The 23,814-nt window shown below is 46.1% G+C and overlaps 3 protein-coding genes across 3 annotated transcripts; all 3 read left to right on the forward strand.

Annotated features, from left to right (window-relative positions):
* Window positions 1–5,660: 5,660 nt before the first annotated feature.
* LOC129401778 (putative olfactory receptor 7A2) lies at window positions 5,661–6,650 on the forward strand. The gene has a single exon (XM_055124631.1). The coding sequence runs from the start codon at window positions 5,661–5,663 to the stop codon at window positions 6,648–6,650; it is 990 nt and encodes a 329-aa protein (XP_054980606.1).
* Window positions 6,651–11,699: 5,049 nt separating this feature from the next.
* Window positions 11,700–12,731, forward strand: LOC129401779 (olfactory receptor 7A17-like). Its single transcript, XM_055124632.1, has one exon. It carries the CDS (start codon window positions 11,700–11,702, stop codon window positions 12,729–12,731), a length of 1,032 nt encoding a protein of 343 aa, XP_054980607.1.
* Window positions 12,732–19,068: 6,337 nt separating this feature from the next.
* On the forward strand, window positions 19,069–20,058 carry LOC129401780 (putative olfactory receptor 7A2). The gene has a single exon (XM_055124633.1). It carries the CDS (start codon window positions 19,069–19,071, stop codon window positions 20,056–20,058), a length of 990 nt encoding a protein of 329 aa, XP_054980608.1.
* Window positions 20,059–23,814: the final 3,756 nt, after the last annotated feature.

A 23,814-nucleotide genomic window follows, 5' to 3' on the forward strand; every position in this document is an offset into this window, starting at 1 on the left:
CTGGGACAGTGGTGGAGGTGAAGCAGATGTCCACCAGGGACAGGCTGCAGAGGAAGAAGTACATGGGCTGTGGAGGCGGGGGTCTGAGCTGGTGGCCAGGATGATGAGCAGGTTCCCCAAGACCATGGTCAGGTACATGGACAGGAAAATCACATAGATGAGGGGCTGGACTTCCAGCTCCTGGAAAATTTCCAGGAGAAGAAACTCTGACACGTGGGTATCGTTTTCCGATGCCAGAGTCTGGGTATAAGACCAAGAAAGGGGGACACATATGACTCAATATCACCCTGCCTGGCACTGTTTACAATAGCCAGAATCTGGAAAAAACCCGAATGCCCCAAAACGGATGACTGGTTGAGGAAACTTTGGTACATCTATACAATGGAATACTATGCAGCTGTTAGAAAAAAGGAAGTCAAGAATTTTGTAGTTAAGTGGATGGGCATGAAAAGTTTCATGCTGAGTGAAATGAGTCAGAAAGAGAGAGACAGACATAGAAAGACTGCACTCATCTATGGTATATAGAATATCAGAGTGGGAGACTAATACCCAAGAACCGTAGAAACAAGTACCAGGAGGTTGACCCCATGGCTTCGCGGCTGGCCTCACGTTCCGGGGAAAGGGCAACTCAGAGAAGCGATCACCAACTACATTGTAGTTGAAGGCCATGTGGGGGAAGGGAGTTGCGGGCTGAATGAGGGCTAGAGACTGAGCACAGCGGCCACTCAACACCTTTATTGCAAACCACAACAGCTAATTAGAGAGAGAGAACAGAAGGGAATGCCCTGCCACAGTGGCAGGGTGGGGTGGGGGGGATGGGAGTGGGGAGGGTGGGAGGGACGCCGGGTTTACGGGTGGTGGAGAATGGGCACTGGTGAAGGGATGGGTTCCCGAACTTTGTATGAGGGAAGTATAAGCACAAAAGTGTATAAATCTGTAACTGTACCCTCATGGTGATTCTCTAATTAAAAATAAATAAATTATAAAAAAAAAACTTCAAGGTGAAAAGAGAAGATGACCTGTTTGAAGAAATGGAAAGGAGCTCAGTGAGTCTGGTGTGGGAGAATGGGAGAGGCAGTAGTCTCATCTTTGTTTTCTTTTCACGTTGATCTTACTTATCCAATGTGTAGTGCATATCTGCTGTGATCGGCCTCTGTAGGCCGGGTGTCAGTGAATATAATTATTTCTGGGATTTCCCCTTCCTCCTTCTCTTTTAATTAAAAAGACAGTAATATTAAAAATGTGTCATTTTCTAGATGTACAAAAAAAAATCACCCTGCCTGCCTTACTCACGGATCTGAAAAACTACAATGCTTGTTTTGAATCAAGAAATACTATTAGATCTTGAAGAATGTTTAAGAACCATTCACTCATGACCCTCTTGAAATTTCCCAGGTCACCCCTTAGATGAATTTGCGTCCCAACGAATTATTCTCTATAGAGAGTTTGCTTTTAAAAATTCAACTGAACACGTACCATATGAAGGTTTCACCTAGAAAATGAAGTTGAGAACTTGAAGTATCAATATTTCGACAATGACACAAGCTTGGAAACTTGCCACTAATGGTGTGGGGAAGGGCAGCTGGGATAGAGAAGAAACCACTATGACAAAGGTAGTTGGAATTGATAACTCTGGACAAGAACTGAGTGCTGAAAGGAGGTAAAGGGACAAACTTGATAATCTCTCGGGAAGGGAGGAGGGGGGCAAAGTGCATTCCACAGGGGCAGACTGGGACATCGGGAGGCAGAAGAGGAAGGAAACTTGGGACTTAGGTGCTGGGAGTAGTACACTGGTGAAGGGACAGGTGATGGATCATTTTATTACTGAAACCTTCAAACCAACAACTTTGCACATGTTATATGTATTTGTATAACAACTGTGTATCTCACAGTTCTTCAATAAAAACTTAAAAACAACCAACAACCCCCCCACCCACCACGAAAGTTTCTACAATTCAGTGACAGGGAAAGATACCTCCGCATATTTTATTCTTATGAAATGATTCAGCTGGTAACAGGTGGTATGAAAGAAAAGAAAATAGAGGAAAAGGAGACCGTGGAGGGGGGCTTGAGTGATAGGATAGAAGGTAGTGTGTCTGTATTGCATGCGTCCGACCGGTTACATTCCCAGCATCCCATATGGTCGTCTGAGTACCGCCAGGAGTAATTCCTGAGTGCAGAGCCAGTAATAACTTTTTGCATCACTGAGTGTGACCCCCCAAAAATAAAGGGGACAGTAGTAGTATTTTCAAGGACATCAGGGAAGTTCACTGACATGGGGAAATTGGACAGAGTGCTTGCACACATAGGCTGGAGAGAACATGTTTGTGTGTGAGGCAAGTGTTCTGAGGACAGAGTAGGCTTGATAGGGCCCCGAGAAACTTAGGTGTTTCAGTTGCTGAAGTGAAAGAACGTGAATCATGTTGCTATGCGAAGTTGAATGATGACTTGTAGGAGCCTACCTTGAGAGCAGGAGTCCTCTCTCTATCTGCCGAACTCCGGGGTTGAGGAGCTTCCTTAGCTGTAGAATGAGTCTTTTGGTCCTCTCGAGTCTCAGAGTCCCCCAGAATTAAGCACATTCTCCTGATCTCTTGAATTGATGATGTTCTGGCCCCTGCATGTGTGATTCTTCTCAGAAAATGTAAGAATTTCTGTGAAGTGCTCTCTTTAGAGGTCTATCTCGATTTGGCCCTCCCAACGATGTCACAAAGGGGGCTCTTTCAGGGTCAGGCGAATGAGATCCAGCTTGTTACTGGATTAGCATATGAATACACCATGGGAAGCTTGCAAGGCTTTCCCATGTGGGCAGGAAACTCTCAGAATCTTGCCAGTTTCTCCCAGAGGGAGAAGTAGGCTAGAGGATATCGCGCTGCCGCTTTGTGGCCGCACGCTTCTGAGAGCTTGCTTTTAAGTCTCTCTCTGGATGTTGGTCGTTGATGGGATTACGCACACCTGGCTTCCTCTGCCGGTACCTTCATTCATGAGGCCTGTCCGAACGTGTGGAGAGGGGCCTCGAGCATGGCTGTAGCTAGGTTCCGGTGGTCTTTGGCTGCTGGGAGCTCTGCTCAGGTGGGGAGGGAAGCAGGAGCCCATCCCCTCCGAGAGGCCCTGGGGAAGACAGCGAGGCAGAGAGTCTCTTGCCCGCACACCTGGCTGTCTTCCCCGGGGTCCCTCGGGGGAAATATATATATATGTATATAAATATAAATATAAATATATATATATAAGCATGAAAGGATTTAATCCAGATGCGTTCTTCAGCTGATTTGTGGAGAACAATTACACCAATTACACCCAAGTAGGGCCTGGAGAAAATTTGTGGAGGAAGAGGAAGAAAACTTGAGTTCTCCGATGAGCTCCCGAAGGGAACAGACACTCGTTAGGAAGAATTTCTCTCTGTCCAGGAGTGTTTTCCCATGGGGCAGCCTGGCTCAGGGATTGAGGTACCAAGAGGGAGCTGAGTGTAATGAGTGGATGGAGAGAGCATTAAAGATCACATCCCTGTTTCTCATTGTGACTCCATGTGACCTGAAAGCATAGGATCTTGTTGCTGTGGGGTTAATTCCTAATTCTGGCTGGATGACAGTGTTTTTCTCCATCCTGCTGAACGGATCTGGGGTTCAGGTTTTTGTCCCCACTATCTGCATCCACAAAAACAATCCAGGTGTCAAAGGGAGACTTAAGGAGCCTATCAGGTGAGGCCAATAAGAAGGCTGATATGGGGCTGGAGCAATAGCACAGCGGGTAGGGCGTTAGCCTTGCACGAGGCCAACCCGGGTTCGATTCCCAGCATCCCATATGGTCCCCCGATCACCGCCAGGGGTGATTTCTGAGTGCAGAGCCAGGAGTAACCCTTGTGCATCGCCGGGTGTGACCCAAAAAAAGCAAAAAAAGAAAAGGCTGATATGTGTGAGAAAGACATTGAGAATCAAAGCTAAGAACTTACACCTATTAGCGTATGCATGCTTGTGTGTGAGAGAGACATGGAAGGGGAGATAGAGAGAGGGGAGAGAGAGCACTTCAACGAAATTCTTACATTTTCTGAGGAAATCACACATACAGGGGCCAGTACTTCATCAATTCAAGAGATCGAGGAGGATGTGCTTAACTCTGGGGGACCCTGAGACTCACTCATGAGGACAAAAAAACTCACCCTGCAGCTAAGGGAGCTCCTCACACCGGGTGGTCTGCAGGAATGAGAAGACTCCAGCCCTCAAGGTAGGCTTCTACCAAAGTCATCATTCACCTTCGCATAGCAACATGATTCAAGTTCTTTTTAAAAATTTATTTTTTATTAGTGAATCACCATGAGGGCACAGTTACAGATTTACATATTTTCGTGCTTGTGTTTCAGTCACAAAATTCTCGAGAACCTATCCCTCCACCAGTGTCATTCTCCAACAGAGATGATCCCAAAATCCCTCCCCCTCCAAACTCCATTCCCTTCCCCTCACCCCACCCTGTCTATGTGGCAAGGAATTCCCCCCCTTTTTTTAAATCTCTCTCCTTTGGGCTGTTGAAGCCAGTCTCACAAGCTGGGGAAATCTGGGGGAAAAGGCAGCAGAAACAGAGAAGGGAACACCAAGTAAAGTGTGGTTGGAGGACCCTCTCAGGATGGGAGATGCATGCTGAAATTAGACCTTAGATTGAACACGATGGCCACTCAATACCTCTATTGATTCATGGTCTAAAACTGCAGCAGATGAAACCCTCAAGTTCCTCAGTGTCTTTTAAGTCTGCTCTGGCCTCAGGACACTTGACCCACACACAAACATGTTCTCTCCAACCTCCACCAGGCACTCTGTCCTGGAGGGACATGGAGGCACAGTGCCCCCATGACAGTGGACTTCCCTGATGTCCATGAAAATAATAACACTGTCTCCTTTTTCTCTATTTTCTTTTCCTTCCTACAAAGTGTTCCAAGCTGAATGATTCTCAGGGGACCATAAGAATATAATTTGCTGAGATATCTTTCTCTGCCACTGAATTGTAGAATGGTTTCATGGTGGGATGTTGGTTGTATTTAAATTTTTATTGAATCACTGTGAGATAAATAGTTACAAAGTAGTTCATTTGGCTGATAAAATGTTCCATCATCTGTCCCTTCACTAATGTATGACTCCCAGCACCAAAGTCCCCAGTTTCCATAGTACCCTAACTCCCACTGTCCAAGTCTAGCTCTAGGGAAAGCACCTTGCCCCCTCCTTTCTTACCCGAAAGGTATTCATGTTTGTCCCTTTACCTCCTTTCAGCACTCAGTTCTTGTCCAGAGTCATCAACTCCAACTATCTTTATTATAGTGGTCCTTTTTCTATCCCAGCACCCTCTCCTTATACCCCATGTGGCAAGTATTCAAGCATGGGTTACTGTAGAAACATTTATACTTCAGGTTCTCACCTCATTTCTTAGGTGAAATCCTAAATATGTGGCATGATCAGTATGTTTTTTTAATAAGCATGAAAAATTCTTATGCAAACTCTCTATAGAGAATAATTTAGTTGCCATGCAAATTCATCTAAGAGGTGACCTGGGAAATTTCAAGAAAGGGCATAAATGATTGGTTCTTAAAAAGTCTTCAATATCCAATAGTATTTCTTGACTTCAAAACATCCATTGTAGTTTTCAGATCTGGGAGTAAGGAAGAATTGTGAAACTGAGTCATGCATGTCCCCCTTTCGTGGAGTTATACACAGACTCGGGCAGCAGAAAATGATACCCACATGTCAGAGTTTGTCCTCCTGGGACTTTCCCAGGAGCTAGAAGTACAGCCAGTCATCTATGTGATCTTTCTGTCCATGTACCTGGCCACGGTCTTGGGGAACCTGCTCATCATCCTGGCCACCAGCTTAGACACCCGTCTCCACACGCCCATGTACTTCTTCCTCTGCAACCTGTCCCTGGTGGACATCTGCTTCACCTCCACCACCGTCCCGAAGATGCTAGTGAACATCCAGACACAAAGGAAAGCCATCAGCTACGAAGGCTGCATCACCCAGATATTCTTTTACGTCCTCTTCATAAGTCTGGATGATTTCCTATTGACAGTCATGGCCTATGATCGCTTCGTAGCCATTTGCCACCCCCTGCACTACACGGTCATTATGAACCCCCAACTCTGTGGACTGCTGGTGCTGGGGTGCTGGGTGCTGGGTCTCTTGAATTCTTCCATGGAAGCCTCAGTGTCCTTGCGTCTGTCCTTCTGCCCCGAGGTAAAGATCCCTCACTTTTTCTGTGAACTCAACCAACTGATAAAACTTGCTTGTTCCGACACTTTCCTGAATAACCTGGTCATTTACTGTGTTTCTGTTCTGCTGGGCGGGGGTTCTGTACTCGGTATTATTTACTCTTACTCCAAGATCATTTCCTCCATTCGTGGCGTGGCATCGACTCAGAGCAGGTACAAGGCCTTTTCCACATGCGCCTCCCACCTCACTTTGGTGTCCTTATTCTATGGCACAAGCATGGGTGTGTACCTGAGCTCCGTGGTGAGTGAGAGGGCATATCCAAGTGCCGTGGCCTCGGTGCTTTACATGGTGGTCACCCCCATGCTGAACCCCTTCATCTACAGCCTCCGGAATAAGGATATCAAGAGGGCCCTGAGAACTTTTTTTGTGCAGGGAACTGCAAAACGTTCAATTGTCCTTCATTGAAGACTTTCCTGGGATCTCATCTCTGAGCTTGACTAATAACTGGGACTCTTTGCTCAGACACTGACACACAACTAGCTCTTCACTTGATTGTCTGTTTCCTTCTCTCTTTTTTTTCCCTTTCTGTTTTTGGGTCCCACCCGACGATGCTCCAGACTCACTCCTGGCTCTGTACTCAGGAATCCCCTCCTGCTAGTGCTCACCAAGCATATGTGATTCTAGAGAGTAAACTGTGGTTGGGCCACGTGTAAGGAAAGCACCCTACCCGCTGTAGGATCTCTGCAGCTCTGGAATTTTCTTTTCTTTTTTTTTCTTTTTGGGTCACACCTGGCGATGTACATGGGCTACTCCTGGCTCATGCACTCAGGAATTACTCCTGGCAGTGCTCAGGGGACCATATGGGATGCTGGGAATTGAACCCGGTCGGCCATGTGCAAGGCAAACGCCCTACCTGCTGTGCTATCACTCCAGCCCTCAAGGAATTTTTTTCTTGGCTTCAAATTGTCCTGTATATGTCTTCCTCTTAAGCCTTCAGCTCTTTCTAGCATCTAACGATTTTCTCCTGACTGTATCTTGACCTGAACAGTTTTGTTGGTTATTTTCTGCCCATTTTTCCTACCCAAATATGAATATGCATATAAATACCTGCCTTTTGAATAAATTCCTAAGGATGATGAAATATTGCTTTCTGAAATAATACAGAAACTATGAAAAATGGCTCCATAGATAAGTACAAATGCTACTAAGGGCTTATCTTCATAGTTCCCGCCTTGGTTTTCTTGGACCATCCAATCTGGTTCTCTCTACCAGAAACCAAGTAGATTGAGAAGCCCAGGATTTTATCTGAAGCTTTGAGTACTAAACACATTTGTGGAGGGGGGGTGATAGTCTCTGCTGGGTTCTCGCGGGTCTACCACAGTGCTGAGTATAAGGCTCATCTGCGATGCTGTGTGTAGTGATGGTTTCTTCTGTCCTCAAACAATTCATAATAAACTGGCCACAGTTCCCCATGTCCTTTGTCTTCTTTATGGAGAAAGAGTCTTCCTTGTGAATTGTGAAGAGAACTTAACGTTTGGAGAGGCTTAACTATAGTCCCCTTACATAATTGTCTGCAAATAAATATCTGTTACATTCGCCAGGCTTTTGGATGTATTTTCACTGTACTTCATATTTAAAAAACATATATTGGCCAGAGTTATAGTACAACAGGGAGGGCATTGGCCTTGCAGGAGGCTGATTCAGGATTGATCCTAAGCATGCCATAGGGTTCCCCAAGCACTGACAGGAGTAATTCCTGAGTGCAGAGCCAGGGTTAAGCCCTAAGAATCACCAGATGTGGACCAAGAAGCAAATTAAAAAAAACACGACACATATTATCTGAGGACAGAGACAGAACAATTGGGGGGGCATTTGTCTTTTGCTTGGCCAGGTTGGGTTGGATCCCCAGCACCCTATAGGGTTCCCCAACCTCTTCCAGGAGCACAGGGTGAAACTAAACCCTGAGTATCACTGTAGTAGCCCCCCCCCCCCCAAAAAAAAAAGCAGGCAAGCTAAAACATATATTTTCTGAGGCAAGAGAGCACTACATTGGCTAAGGAACTTGCCTTTCACGGGGCTGACCCACGATCAGTCACTCACACATATAATCCCTCCACCCATCAGGAGTGAACCCTGAGCACCAAGCCAGGAGTAAGCCCTGAGCACTGCCAGTGTCACTCTGAAAATTTATTATAGAATAATCTGATGTTAGAACTTTGAAAACACACTCATGAAACTAACACCAAAACATCCTATGTTGGGCATCAGTAACTACAGGTGGGGGGGGGGCACTTGCTCTGTAATTCTCAGATCAGGTCCCATCCACGGCACCACATATGGTCTGTCAAGCACCGCAAAGAGTGATCCCTGAACATAGTCAGACGTGGCTGAGAAACCAACACCCGGAACTTCCTAGCTTCAGTTTCTATCAGTGGAATCAGGGTTCTTTTCTATCCCAGTGTGGGTGGCTGGGCACATGCAGGGCCACATCAGAGCCATTTCTCCAGTGTCAGATTCAACAAATGCAAGACAAGATCCAGTGTGGCTGCACAAAATCAGATCCTCAGCTCCTAAAAGACAGATCCCGGAGGCATACTAACCACTTTTGGCACCCAGCGGCATCTTACAGAAATGCATCTAGACTGTGAAGTGAGCTATAACCCCATGCCACCCCGGGAGGGAAAAGGTTTTTTTCTGTCGGTCTTTTCTTTCAGCGACTTCTGGCAGAAATCTCTCTGGACTTAATTACTAAAATATCAGAAATCTAAACTTCTGTAATCAGCGTCCTATTCTATCCCAGTGTGGGTGCCTGGACACATGAAGAACCATGTCAAAGCCATTCCACCATCGTCAGACTCAACTAAGGAAGCTTTGCCTGTTTTTATTTTTATTTTGTTTTTATTTAATCAGTGTGAGATACATAGTACAAAGTGATTCATGTTTGGGTCTCAGTCACAAAATTCCACTCTCCATACACTACAAGTATGCCATTTTATTTTTGTCCAGGAGTGATTATACTTGGTAAATAAAGAAAAGATATTAATGAAAAGTCATCTTGCAAATGATTTTTCAGAAATTCCCTTCCCTACCTTCCTCTGCCCTTCACTCCCCTCCACTGCCCTCCCCTGTCCTCCCCTGCCCTTCCCTGCCCTACATGCCCTACCTTCCCCTCCTCTCCCCTACCTTCCCCTCCCCTTCCCTCCCCTCCCCTTCCCTTCCCTCCCCTTCCCTTCTCTTCCCTCCCCTTCCTTCCCCTCCCCTCCCTCCCCTCCCCTCCCCTCCCCTTCCTAATTCCTTCCCTACTATTTTCTTCCCATCCTTTCCCTTCTCTTCTGTGCCCTTCCGATCCCTTCCCTTCCTATCCGCTTCCCCTTCCCCTTCCCTGTTCGCCTTCCCCTTCTCTCTTCCTTTCCCTTCCACCATTTAAACTCAGGTTTCCTGCATGTATCACATATGTTTGTCTATTGGGAGGGGAGGGAAGGAGAGGAGAATTTCTGAACATGGAAACATACACTGCTAGGGAAAAGCAATCACGTTGTACACCTGTATGTTTGTCATATCTCAGCGAAAACATTTTCAACAAACTTCCAGAGCTCATGTGAGTACAGAACTATTGGACACTTATCATCAGATATAGAAAACAGAAAAATAAGTGAAAATACAGGAGTCACTGAGGAGGGCAGAGACAAAAAGTTAGTGTGATTAGAAGCAAGAACTCAAGGTGGCCTGACAGTCATATTACTCTGAAGATGGGAAGGAAGACTTTGTGTTGTGTAACATAAGAAAGAAACTCCTTGTTATTGTTGTCAAGGGGTCACAAAAGTCAGGACTTGAGGGCCCAAGTTTTGTTATAAAAGGCTCTGCTGCCCTGCTATATTTTGTAAGAAATTGTCTACAGACACCATGAGGTCTTGACCCCTCCCCACCGAGTAAACAATTTGAGGCAGCAAAAGACTTAATCAAGATGTGTGCTCAGTCCCAGTCATGGGCAAAGCTTTCACTCAGGAGAAAACAAGGGGCTTGGAGACTCAGAGACATGGCGAGGAGGTGATTTGTGGAGCGAGAGGAAGAAAACTTGAATTCTCTGATTGCGGAGCTCCCAGGGAAACAGACACTCATTAGGAAGAATCCCTCTATGTCCAGGAGAGTCTTCCCATGGGGGCAGCCTAGGCTCCCTGTGGTATCCAGAGAGAGAAAGGAGGGTGATGAGTGGAAGGAGAGAGCATTAAAGATCTCGGCTCAAACTTCTCACTGTGAGTGCATGACGGCTGGAGCAAAGCATCTGGGTTGTTGGCGGGATTGTTCCTAATTTTGACTGGACAAAGGGTTTTTCCTTCCTTTTGCTGACTGGTGGGGATGGAGCTGTTGTTGCCATCATCTGTCACATGGAGAGGAATCCAAACGTTCCCATCGAGACTTTCAAGTCAGGGAGCCCCTTCAGGTGAGGCTGACACTCCAACTGATCCTTTGTGAGAGAGAGTCTGTGAGAGTCACAGCTCAGAACATTCAACTGTGGTCCTCTGCGTGTGTGTATGTGTGTGAGAGAGAAACAGAGAGAGAAAAAGAGAGAGACAGAGACAGGGAGACAGATACAGAGAGACAGACAGAGACTTGTAGACTAAAATCCCTCTTCAGAGGAGTACTTACATTTCCTGAGGAGAATCATACACAGTGTAGAGGTGAAAAGTAAATCAAAGTAAAAAGGATGATGCCCACCTCTATGGGACCCAGAGAAGATCTGTTCAGTGAGGACCAACAGGCGCTTCCTACAGCTGAGGAAGCTCCTCACAGCAGGCACTCGGCAGGGAGAGGAATCTCACGCTCAAGGTGGGCCCCTGCCTTAGCCATAATTCTCCTTCACATAGCGACATGATTTACGTTCCTTCACTTCAAAATCTGAGACACCCAAGTTCCCCAGGGTCCTATCACACCTAATCTGGCCTCAGGACACTCGGCTAACACACAAACCTATTCTCTCCAGTCTCCTCTGGGCACTGTGTCCAATGCCTCTATGTGAGTGGACTTCCCTGATGTCAATGGAAAAAAATACCATGTCCTGTCCACTGTCTCCTTTTTCTCTATTTTCCTTTGCATCCTGTCACAATTGAGTGATGGAGAAAGATACCACAGCAAATTATATCATACAAAGAGACGAATACAATCACTCCATATGAATATGCTGAGGTATCTCTCCCCATCACTCAGTTGTACAAACTTTTGTACTTCTGATTCTCATATTATTCCCTAGGTGATATTAAAAACAAGGTGCATATTTGATTGATGTTCCAAAAAGACATGAAAAATTCTTGTGAAAACTCTCTATGGAGAACTGTTTGGTTGGGACACATTTTGACTCTGGATGCAACAGAGAAGGGGTACGGAATTTCAACACTGACCTCAATCATCTCAGACAATATCACAGTGTCTTCGAAGTCATATAATATTTCTTGACATTGAATTATATATTGTAGACTGGCAAATCTGTGAATAAAGAAGGCAAGGTGAAATTGAGTCATGCCTGTCACACTTTCCTGGAGTTATACCCGGACTCTGGCAGTGGAAAACGATACCCACATGTCAGAATTTCTCCTCATGGGACTTTCCCAGGAGCCGGAATTCCAGCCCCTCATCTATGTGATCTTCCTGTCCATGTACCTGATTACGGTCTTAGGGAACCTGCTCATCATCCTGGCCACCAGATCAGACCCCCGCCTCCACACGCCCATGTATTTTTTCCTCTGCAACCTGTCCCTAGTGGACATCTGCTTCACCACCACCACCATCCCCAAGATGTTGGTGAACATCCAGAGGAGGAGCCAAGCCATCTCCTATGTGGGCTGCATCACACAGATGTCTTGCTTCATTCTTTTCGCGGGGTTGGACGACTTCCTTTTGACCGTCATGGCATATGACCGCTTTGTGGCCATCTGCCACCCCCTGCACTACACAGTCATCATGAACCCTCGCCTCTGTGGACTGCTGGTGATGGGGTGCTGGGTGCTGGGTTTCTTAAATTCTTCCATGGAAGCCTCAGTGTGCTTGCGTCTGTCTTTCTGCACTGAGGTGGAGATACCTCACTTTTTCTGTGAACTCGACCAGTTGATAAAACTTGCTTGTTCTGACACTTTCCTGAATAACTTGGTCATGTACTGTGCCGCTCTCCTGCTGGGTGGGGGTCCTCTTCTCGGTATTATTTACTCTTATTCCAAGATCATTTCCTCCATCCGTGGTGTGGCATCTGCTCAGGGCAGGTACAAGGCCTTTTCCACCTGCGCATCCCACCTCTCCGTGGTCTCCTTGTTCTATGGCACAAGCATGGGGGTGTACCTGAGCTCCGCGGTGAGTGAGAGGGCATATCCAAGTGCTGTGGCCTCGGTGCTTTACACAGTGGTCACCCCCATGCTGAACCCCTTCATCTACAGCCTCCGGAACAAGGACATCAAGAGGGCCTTGAGAATGCTTTTTGTTCAGGGAACTGCAAAACGTTCAATTGTCCATCACTGGATGGACAATTTTGGATTGTCCATCCTTGGATCAAAGCGCTGAGCTCGGGACTCTTTGCTCAGACTCTGAAATACGACTAGCTCTTCTCTTGGTTGACTGGAGATTCCTTCTCTCTCTTTTTTTCCCTTGCACTTTTTGTTTCCCAGCCGATGATGCTCCAAGCTCACTCCTGGCTCTGCACTCAGGAATCCCCTCCTGCTGGTGCTCACCCAAGCATATGGGATTCCAGAGAATAAACCGTGGTGGGCCACGTGTAATGCAAGCGCCCTACCCATATCTCTCCAGGCCTGGAATTTTATATTCTTGACTACAAATTCTCCAGTGTATGTCGTTCCTTTAAGGCTTTGTCTCTTTCTAGCATCTAACGTTTTTCTCCTGGCGGTTTCTTATATTGAACAGTTATGTTGGTTATGTTCTGCCCAGTTTTTCTACCCAAATATGTATGTGAAAATAAATACCTGCCTTAGCAATAAATCCTAAGGATGATGAAATATAATTTTCTGAAATAACACAGAAACTACAAACGCTGAGTCCGTAGCTACGTCCAAATGCTATCCTTTCATTTCCCGCCTTAGTTTCCTTGGACAATCCTGTCCTGCTCTCTCCTGCCAGATACCAAGCACATTGAGAAGCCCAGAATTTCATCTAATGCTTTTATTACTACACGCACGATGTGGAGGGGATTTCTAGGATCTGCAGGTCTCTTGCGGGTCTTTCACAGAGCTGAGTCTCTATAAGGCTCATCTGTGATGCTTTGTGTAGTTATGGTTTCTTTTTTCCTCAAACAATTCATAATAAACACGACACGGCTCCCCATGTACGTTTTCTTCTTTATGTGGAAAGAGTATTCCTTGTGACTTGCGAAAGGAAGTTAAAGATCGGAGTGGCTTAAGCATAGTCCCCTTACATAACTGTTTGTAAATAAATATTTATCTGTTACATTCGCCAGGCTTTTGGATGTATTTTCACAGTATTTGATATTTTAAAAACATATATTGGCCAGAGTTATAGTACAACAGGGAGGGCATTGGCCTTGCAGGAGGCTGACTCGAGTTTGATCCTCAACATCCCATAGGGTTACCCGAGCACTTTCAGGAATAATTCCTGAGTGCAGAGCAAGGAGTACGCACTAAGCATCACCAGGTATGGACCAAGAAGCAAACTACAAAAACAAATTTAAAAAACACAACAGCAATTTTCGGAGGCAGAGATATAGAACAGCTGGGAGGGTATTTGTCTTCTCTGTTGCACCTGGGTTCGATCCATAACACCCGATTGGGTTCCCCAAGCCCTTCCAGAGTGATTCTGAAGCACAGAACCAAGACTAAACCCTGAGTATCACTGAAACAGCCCCCGCAAAAGCAGGCAAACTAAACATATTTTTTGAGACAAGAGAGAACTAGTTCTCTAGGGAACTTGCCTTTTACGGCTGACCCATGATCAATCATTCACACATAAGGTCCCTCAACCCCTGTCAGGAATGACCCTGAGCCAGGAGTAAGCCCTTATCACTGCCAGTGGTGGCCCAAACCACAACCAACACTGTCACTCCGAAAACATATTATTGAATTTTCCGATGTTAGAACTTTGAAAAAACTCATGAAACTAAGACCAAAACATCCAAGGTTGGGGGAAGGGAATAAAGGTCATGGGGAGGGGGGACACTGGCTCTGTAAGCATCAGATCAGGTCCCATCCCCAGCACCACATCTGGTCCTCAAGCACTGCAAGGAGTGATCCCTGAGCACAGTCAGGCGTGGCTGAGAAACCAACACCCCAAACTACCCAGGTTCAGTTTCTCTTAGAGGAGTCGGGGTCCTTTTCTAACCCCTTGTGGGTGGCTGGCCACACGCAGGCCCACGTCAAAGCCATTTCTCCATCACAGACTCAATAAAAACAGTTTTGCCAGTTTTTATTTTTATTTTGTTTTTATTGAATCACTGTGAGATTCATAGTACAAAGTGGTTCATGATTGGGTCTCTGTCACACAATTCACTCTCCATCCCTCCACCAGTGCACATGTCCCACCAACAATGACCCCGGTTTCCCTCCCACACACCCTTCAGTCTACCTGTATGGCAGACATACTTTTCTCTCCTTTTTTCTGTCTCTCTCCATCTCTCTGTCTCTCTCTGTCTCTCTCTCCCTCCCTCTATCCCTCTCTCTCTCTCTCCTTTTGGGAATTATGGTTAAAATGCAGCTTTTTCAAAATTTTGACACCAGCTCCTTATTTCCTTCCGTCCCACTAAGTATTATTGGGACTAGACTTTCTAGAAAGAAGTTTAGGGCTCATAAAAGGATGTTGAATGGACTGCATTTGTTAGGAAATTAAGTAAAAATATATATTAGGGAGTTTTTTCTCTTGTGATATTGAAGAACAAAATTCCTCACTCTTTTGTTCTTATTTAGCATCACACCCACCAATGTTCAGGGGTTCCTCCTGGCTCTGCACTCAGGAATTACTCCTGGCAGTGCTGGGGGGACCAAGCATCCCATAAGGATCCCCAGGCACTGCCAGGAGTAATTCCTTAATGCAGAGCCCGGAGTAAGCACTAAGCATCACTAGGTGTGGACCAAGAAGCAATTTTTTTAAAAAACACAACACATATTATCTGGGGGCAGAGACATAGCACAGCTGGGTGGGCATTTGTCTTCCCTGTGGTCAGCCTGGGTTCAATCCCCAGCACCCCATAGGGTTCTCCAAACCGTTCCAGGAGTGATCCCTGAGCACAGAGTCAAGACTAAACCCTGACTATCACTGAAATACCCCCCCCAAAAGCAGACAAGCTAAAACATATATTTTCTGAGACAAGAGAGCACTACATCAGCTAAGGAACTTGCCTTTCACGGGGCTCACCCACGATCAATAGCTCACACATATGGTCCCTCAACCCCTGTCAGGAGTGACCCCTGAGCACTGAGCCAGGCGTAAGCCCTGAGCACTGCCAGTGGTGGCCCAAACTACCACCACCATTGTCACTCTGAAAACGTATTATCGAATTTTCTGATGTTAGAACTTTGAAAATACTCCCATGAAATTAATACCAAAACATCCCAGGTTGGGGGCTGGGAACTTTAGGTCAAGGGGGAAGGGAGCACTTGCTCTGTAAGCATCAGATCATGTCCCATCCGCGGAACCACATATGGTCCCTCAAGCACCGCAAGGATTTATCCCTGAGCACAGTCACGTATGCAGAGAAACCAACACCCAGACCTTCCCAGGTTCAGTTGCTTTCAGAGGAATCAGGGTTCCTTTCTATCCCAATGTGGGTGGCTGGCCACGTGCAGGGCCATGTCAGAGCCATTTCTCCATTGTCAGACTCAACAAATGCAGCTTTGCCAGTTTTTATTTATATTTTGTTTTTATTAAATCGCTGTGAGATACATACTAAAAGTGGTTCATGATTGGGTGTCAGTCACAAGATTCACTCTCCATCCCTACACAGTGCCCATGTCCCACCAACAATCACCCCAGTTTCCCTCTGCCACCCCCTTCAGTCTATGTCTATGGCAGACATTCTTCCCTCTCCCTTTTTGTGTCTCCCTTTGTATCTCTGTCTCTCTCTGTCTCTCCCTCCCTCCCTATTTCCCTCTCTGTCTCTCTCTGTCTCTCTCTCTCTCCTTTTGGACATTATGTGTCAAATGCAGCTTTTTCAAATTTCAGACACCAACTCCTTATTTCCTTCTGTCCCACTAAGAATTATTGGGATGAGACTTTCTAGAAATAAGTTTAGGGCTCATAAAAGAATGTTGAGTGAACTGTATTTATTGGGAACTTAGGTTAAAATATATAAGGGAGGTTTTACTCTTGTGATAGTGAAGAATGAAATTCTTCATTCTCTTGTTTTTTTGGCATCACACCAGCAATGTTCAGGGGTTCCTGCTGACTCTGCACTCAGAAATTACTCCTGGCAGTACTCAGGGGACCCTATGGGATGCTGGGGATTGAACCTTGGTAAGCTGCATGCAAGACAAACCCCCTCCCTGCTGTCCTATCGCTCTGGCAACTCCTCATTGTTTCCGGCAGAGATGCCACAAATGCCACCACGTGCAGGCCCCACTTTTCTTCTGAGGTGCCTCGGATGTCCTGCTATTGTAGAGGAAATTTCTGCAGACGCCATGAAGTCTTTTCCCCACCCAAAAGCCAATGCTTTGAAGAATCAAAGGACTTAACCCAGAGGCGTCCTTCATCTTATTTGTGGATAAAAATTACACGAAGAAGGGCCTGGAGATTTAGAGACATGGTGAGGGGGTAATTTATGGAGCAAGAGCAAGAAAACTTCAGTTCTACAATGAGCTCCTCAGGGAGACAGACACTCATTAGAAAGAATTCCTCTCTGTCCAGGAGTGTTTTCCCATGGGGCACCTGGCTCATGGGCTGAGGTACCAAGAGGGAGTTGATTGTAATGAGTAGACTGAGAGAACATAGAGGATCATATCACTGTTTCTCATTGTGACTCCATGTGGTTGGAAGCAAAGGATCTGTTTTGATGTGGGGCTAATTCCTAATTCTGGCTGGATGATGGTGTTTCTCTCCCTCCTGCTGAACTGGTCTAGGGTCAGAGTTTTTGTACCCACTATCTGCATTCACAGAAGATTTCGGATGTCCAAGGGAGACTCATGAAGCCCACCAAGGTGAGGCCAATAATAAGGCTGACGTGTGTGGGAAAGACATTGAGAATCAAAGCTAAGAACATTCATCTATTAGCGTGTGTGTATGTGTGTGTGTGTGTGTGTGTGTGTGAGAGTGCATGTATGAGAGGGAGAGGGAGAGAGAGGGAGAGAGAGAGCACTTCACAGAAATTCTTACATTTTCTGAGGAGAATCACACATATAGGGGCCAGAACTTCATCAATTTAAGAGATCAAGGAGATTGTGCCTAACTCTGGGGGACCCTCAAACTCACTCATGAGGAACAAAAGACTCATCCGACAGCTGAAGAAGCTCCACACACCAGGCAATCAGCAGGAAGAGAGAGGACTCCCGCCTTCAAGGTAGGCTCCTACCCTAGTCATCATTCACCTTTGCATAGCAACATGATTCATGTTCTTTCAATTCAGCACCTGACATCCCAAAGTTCCTCGGGCCTTATCATGCCTTCTCCAGCCTCAGGACCCTTGGCTTATACATAAATATGTTCTCTCCAGCCTTCACCAGGCGCTCTGTGCAATGCCCACACGTTAATGGACTTCCCTTGATGTCCTTGGAAAAAATACCATGTCTTGTCCACTCTAGCTGTATTCTCTGTTTTCTTTCCCTTCCTATTCCTGTTTCCCGCTGAACAATTTTATAAGAATAAAATTTGCTGAGGTATTTTTCCCTGTCACTGAAATGTAGAAACTTGGGTGGGTGGTTGGGTGGGTTGGGATTTTTGATTCTCTTTATTTTTTATTTAAACACTGTTAGCTACACAGTTACAAAGTTGTTCATTTGGGGATTTCAGTTATAAAATGTTCCATCACCTGTCTCTTCACCAGTGTACAACTCCCAGAACCAAAGTCCCCGTTTCCCTCCTGCCCTGACCCCAGTGGCCCCAGTCTGCCTCTATGGAAAGCACTTTGCCCCCCTAATCCCTTACCCAAAAGTTTATCATATTTGTCCCTTTACCTCATTTCAGCCCTCAGTTCTTGTCCAAAGTCATCAATTCCAACTCTCTTGATCATAGTGGTCCTTTCTCTATCCCAGCTGCCCTCCCCGCATCACCACAGGTGGCATGCTTTCAAGCGTCCATTACGGGAGAACCATTTATACTTCAGGTTCTCAACTTCATTTCTTAGGTGAAACCCTAAATATGGCATTTGTTCAGTTTATTTGTTTGGTTTTTTTGGGTCACACCCACGATGCACAGGGGTTACTCCTGGCTCTACACTCAGGAATCACCCACGTGGTGCTCAGTGGACCATATGGGATGCTGGGGATTGAACCTGGATCGGCCAACTGCAAGGCAAATGCACTACCCGCTCTTCTATTGCTCCAGCCCCTAGTTTGTTTTTTTAATAGACATGAAAACTTCTTATGCAAACTCTATAGAGAGTAATTTAGTTGTGATGCAAATTCATCTAAGAGGTGACCTGGAATATTTCAAGAAAGGGCATGAGTGAATGGTTCTTAAAAAGTTTTCAAGATCCAATAGTATTTCTTGACTTCAAAACATTCATTGTAGGGGCTGGAGCGATAGCACAGTGGGTAGGGCCTTGCACGCGGCCGACCCCGGTTCTAATCCCGGCATCCCATATAGTCCCCTGAGCACCGCCAGGGGTAATTCCTGAGTGAAGAGCCAGGAATAACCCCTGCGAATCACCGGGTGTGACCCAAAAAAACCAAAAAAAAACATTGTAGTTTTCAGATCTGTGAGTCAGGCAGAGACGTGAAACTGAGTCATGCGTGTCCCCATTTCCTGGAGTTATACCCGGACTCTAGCAGCAGAAAACAACACCCACATGTCAGAGTTTCTCCTCCTGGGACTCTCCAAAGAGCTGGAAGTCCAGCCCCTCATCTATGTGATCTTCCTGTCCATGTACCTGACCACGATCTTGGGGAACCTGCTCATCATCTTGGCCGCAAGTTCAGATCCTCGCCTCCACACGCCCATGTACTTCTTTCTCTGTAATCTGTCCCTGGTGGACATCTGCTTCACCTCCACCACAGTCCCCAAGATGCTGGTGAACATCCAGACACAAAGGAAAGCCATGAGCTACGAAGGCTGCATCACCCAGATATTCTTTTACGTCCTCTTCATAAATCTCGATGACTTCCTCTTGACCGTGATGGCCTATGACCGCTTCGTGGCCATCTGCCACCCCCTGCACTACACGGTCATCATGAACCCCCGCCTCTGTGGGATGCTGCTTTTGGTGTGCTGGGTGCTGGGTGTCTTGAATTCTTCCTTGGATGTCTCAGCGTTCTTACGTCTGTCCTTCTGCCCCGAGGTAAAGATCCCTCACTTTTTCTGTGAACTCAACCAGCTGATAAAACTTGCTTGTTCCGACACTTTCCTGATTAACCTCGTCATTTACTGTGGTGTTCTCCTGCTGGGCGGGGGTCCTCTTCTCGGTATTATTTACTCTTACTCCAAGATCATATCCTCCATTCGGGGCATGGCATCCGTTCAGGGCAGGTACAAGGCCTTTTCCACGTGCGCCTCCCACCTCTCCGTAGTTTCCTTGTTCTATGTCACAAGCATGGGTGTGTACCTGAGCTCTGCCGTGAGTGAGAGGGCATATCCAAGTGCTGTGGCCTCGGTGCTGTACATGGTGGTCACCCCCATGCTGAACCCCTTCATCTATAGCCTCCGGAACAAGGACATCAAGAGGGCTCTGAAAACGTTTTTTGTGCAGGGAACTGCAAAACGTTCAATTGTCCTCCACTAAAGACTTTCCTTGGATCGCAGTTCTCAGCTTGACTAAGAACTTGGTACTTTCATGACTTCACCTCTCCTAACAGCTGCATAGTATTCCATTGTGTAGATGTACCAAAGTTTATTTAACCTGTCCTCTGTTTTAGGGCACTCGGTTTTTTCCCATATTTTGGCTATCGTGAACAGTGCTGCAATGATTATATAGATGGATAAACATAGAGAGTATCATGCTAAGTGAAATGAGTCAGAAAGAGAGAGACAGACATAGAGGGACTGCAATCATTTGTGGAATGTGGGGTAGCATCACATGAGGCTGACACCCAAGGATGGTAGATACAATGGCCAGGGGGATTGCCCCATAGCTGGAAGACTACTTCATGAGCGGAGGAGAAAAGGCAGATGGAATAGAGAAGAAATCACTAAGAAAATGATGGCTGGAGGAACCAGTTGGGATGGGAGATACATGCTGAAAGTATATAATGGACCGAACATGATGACTTCTCAGTGTCTGTGTTGCAAGCTATAATGCCCAAAAGTAGAGAGAGAGTATGGGGAATATTGTCTGCCTTAGAGGCAGTGGGAGGGTGGGAAAGGGATATTGGTGGTGGGGAATGTGCACAGGTGGAGGGATGGGTGTTTGATCATTGTGAGATTGTAACCCAAACATGAAAGCTTGTAACTATCTCATGGTGATTCAATAAAATTTAAAAAATTAAAAAAAAAGAACTAGGTACTTTTTGCTCAGACACTGCCACAGGACTAGGCCTTCCCTTAAATACCTGGAATTTTCTTCTCTCTTTTTTTAAATTTTTGGGTTACAGACAATGATTCTCCAGGCTCACTCCCAGCTCTGCACTCAGGAATCCCCTCCTGCTGGTACTCACCAAGCATATGTGATTCTGGAGTAAACCGTGGGTGGGTCACGTATAAGGCAAGCACCCTACCCTCTGTAGAATCTCTCCAGCCCTGGAATTTTATTTTCTTGGCTACAAATTCTCCAGTGTGTGTTATTCCTGTTAAGCCTTAGGCTCTTTCTAGCATCTAGCGGTTTTCTCCTGGCTGTTTCTTGACCCAAACAGTTTTGTTGGTTATGTTCTGCCCAGTTTTCCTACCCAAATATGTATGTGCATATAAATACCTGCCTTTAGAGTAAATCCCTAAGGATGATGAAATATCGCTTTCTGAAATAACATAGAAAGTATGAAAGCTGGCTCCATAGATAAGTGCATATGGTCCTAAAGGCTTATCTTCATAGTTCCCGCATTGATTTCCTTAGACCATCCAGTCCAGTTCTCTCCGCCAGATACCGAGCACGTTGAGAACCCCAGGCTTTCATCAAAAGCTTTGAGTACTACATGTATATGTGGAGGGGGATTTCTGGGCTCTGCTGAGTTCTTGCGGGTCTAGCACAGTGCTGAGTATAAGGCTTATCTGTGATGCTGTGTGTAGTGATGGTTTCTTCTGTCCTCAATTCATATTAAACAGGCCACGGTTCCCCATGTACTTTGTCTTCTTTATGTAGAAAGAGTCTTCCTTGTGAATTGCGAAGGGAAGTTAACGTTTGGAGAAGCTTAACCATAATCGCCTTACAAAACTGTTTGCAAATAAATATTTATCTATTACATTCGCCAGGCTTTTGGGTGTATTTTCACAGTATTTTATATTTTAAAAACATATATTGGCCAGAGTGATTGTACAGCGGGGAAGGCATTGACCTTGCACGTGGCTGACTCGGGTTCCATCCAAAGCATGCCATAGGGTTCCCAGAGAACTGCCAGGAGTAATTCCTGAGAGCAAAGCCAGGGGTGAGGCATAAGCATCACCAGGTTTCGCCCAAAAAGCATTTTTTTTTTAAAAAAAACACACAACACATTATCTGGAGGCAGAGCCATAGAACAGCAGGAGAGTATTTGTCTTCTTTGTGTCCAGCCTAGGTTCGATCCCCAGCACCCCATAGGGTAACCCAACTACTTCCAGGAGTGATTCTGAAGTAAAAAGCAAGACTAAACCCCAAGTATCACCGAAGTAGCCTCCCCCCACCAAAATCAGACAAGCTAAAACATATATTTTCTGAGGCAAGAGAACACTACATCGGCTAGGGAACTTGCCTTTAACGGGTCTGACCCAGCATCAATCGCTCACAAAAATGATTCCTTGACCCTTGTCAGAAGTGACCCCTGAGCACAGAGCCAGGAGTAAGCTCTGAGCACTGCCAGTGGTGGCCCAAACCACCACCGCTTCTATCACTCCGAAAACATATTATCGAATTTTCGGATGTTAGAACTTTGAAGGGCTGGAGTGATAGCACAGCAGGTAGGACATTTACCTTGCACATGGCCGACCTGGGTTCGATTCCTTCGTCCCTTTCAGAGAGCCTGCAAGCTAGTGAGAGTATCCCATCTGCATGGCAGAGCCTGGCAAGCTACCCGTGGCATATTCAAAATGCCAAACAGTAACAACAAGTCTCACAATGGAGACGTTACTGGTGCCCAAACGAGCAAATCAATGAACAATGGAACAACAGTGCTAAAGTGCTATTACTTTGAAAAAATTCATGAAACTCGTACCAAAATATCCCAGATGGGGGAAGGGAACTATGGGGGAAAGAGGACACGTGCTTTGTAAACATCAGATCAGGTCCCATGCGTGGCATCACTAATGGTCCCTCAAGCACCTCAAGGAGTGATCCCTGAACACAGTCAGGCGTGGCTGAGAAACCCACACATGAAACTTCCTGGGGTTCAGATTCTCTCAGAAGAATCAGGGTCCTTTTCTATACCAGTGTGGGTGGCTGGCCACACGCAGGCCCACGTCAAAGCCGTTTCTCCATTGTCAGACTCAACAAAAGCAGCTTTGCCAGGTAATTTTTTTCATTTTTGTTTTTATTGAATCACTGTGAGATACACAGTTACAAAGTGGTTCATGATTGGGTCTCAGTCACACAATTCCACTCTCTATCCCTCCACCAGTGCACATGTCCCACCAACAATGACCCCCCTTTCCCTGTCACCACCCTCTCGTCTATCTCTATGGCAGACACTTTTCTTCTTTCTCCCCTCTCTCTGTCTATCTCTGTCTCTGTCTAGGCTCTCTCTCTCTCTCTCTCTCTATCTATCTATCTATCTATCTATCTATCTATCTTTCTATCTATCTATCTATCTCCCTCTCCCTCCTTTTGGGCATTATGATTCAAGTGCAGCTTTTTCAAATTTTTGACACTAGCACGTATTTCCTCCTGTCCCTCTAAAGGACTATTGGGACTAGACTTTCTAGGAATAAGTTTAAGGCTCATAAAAGGATGTTGAGGGGCTGGAGCAATAGCACAGTGGGTAGGGCGTTTGCCTTGCACACAGCCGACCCGGGTTCGATTCCCAGCATCCCATATGATCCCCTGAGCACCGCCAGGGGTGATTCCTGAGTGCAGAGCCAGGAGTAACCCCTGTGCATCGCCAGGTGTGACCCAAAAAGAAAAATAAAAGACGTTGAATGGACTACACTTGTTGGGAAATTAAGACAAAAAAAATGATAAGGAAGGTTTTACTCCTTTCAGTCCAGGGAGGGGCCGGGCCCACTCTGTATCCTTTGCCTCCCGAGAGCTCTCAGGGCTCTTCAGGCTGTTGCCTCCAGTGGGCCCAAAGCTGCCAATTCTTTCCTGGCCACCAGCTGCCCCAGCGTCGACACCCTCCACCCATTTGATGATTTGTGTGTGTGTGTGTGTGTGTGTGTGTGCATTTTTGGAGGCGTTGTTTGGGGTTGTTGCAAATATAGC

The sequence above is a fragment of the Sorex araneus genome, chromosome 2, assembly GCF_027595985.1.
Source record: "Sorex araneus isolate mSorAra2 chromosome 2, mSorAra2.pri, whole genome shotgun sequence".
Taxonomy (NCBI): Eukaryota; Metazoa; Chordata; class Mammalia; order Eulipotyphla; family Soricidae; genus Sorex; species Sorex araneus.

Excerpts from the sequence above, each read along its gene's own strand:
- LOC129401778 (XM_055124631.1), top strand. The coding sequence starts at position 5,661 with ATGCATGTCCCCCTTTCGTGGAGTTATACACAGACTCGGGCAGCAGAA.
- LOC129401779 (XM_055124632.1), top strand. The coding sequence starts at position 11,700 with ATGCCTGTCACACTTTCCTGGAGTTATACCCGGACTCTGGCAGTGGAA.
- LOC129401780 (XM_055124633.1), top strand. The coding sequence starts at position 19,069 with ATGCGTGTCCCCATTTCCTGGAGTTATACCCGGACTCTAGCAGCAGAA.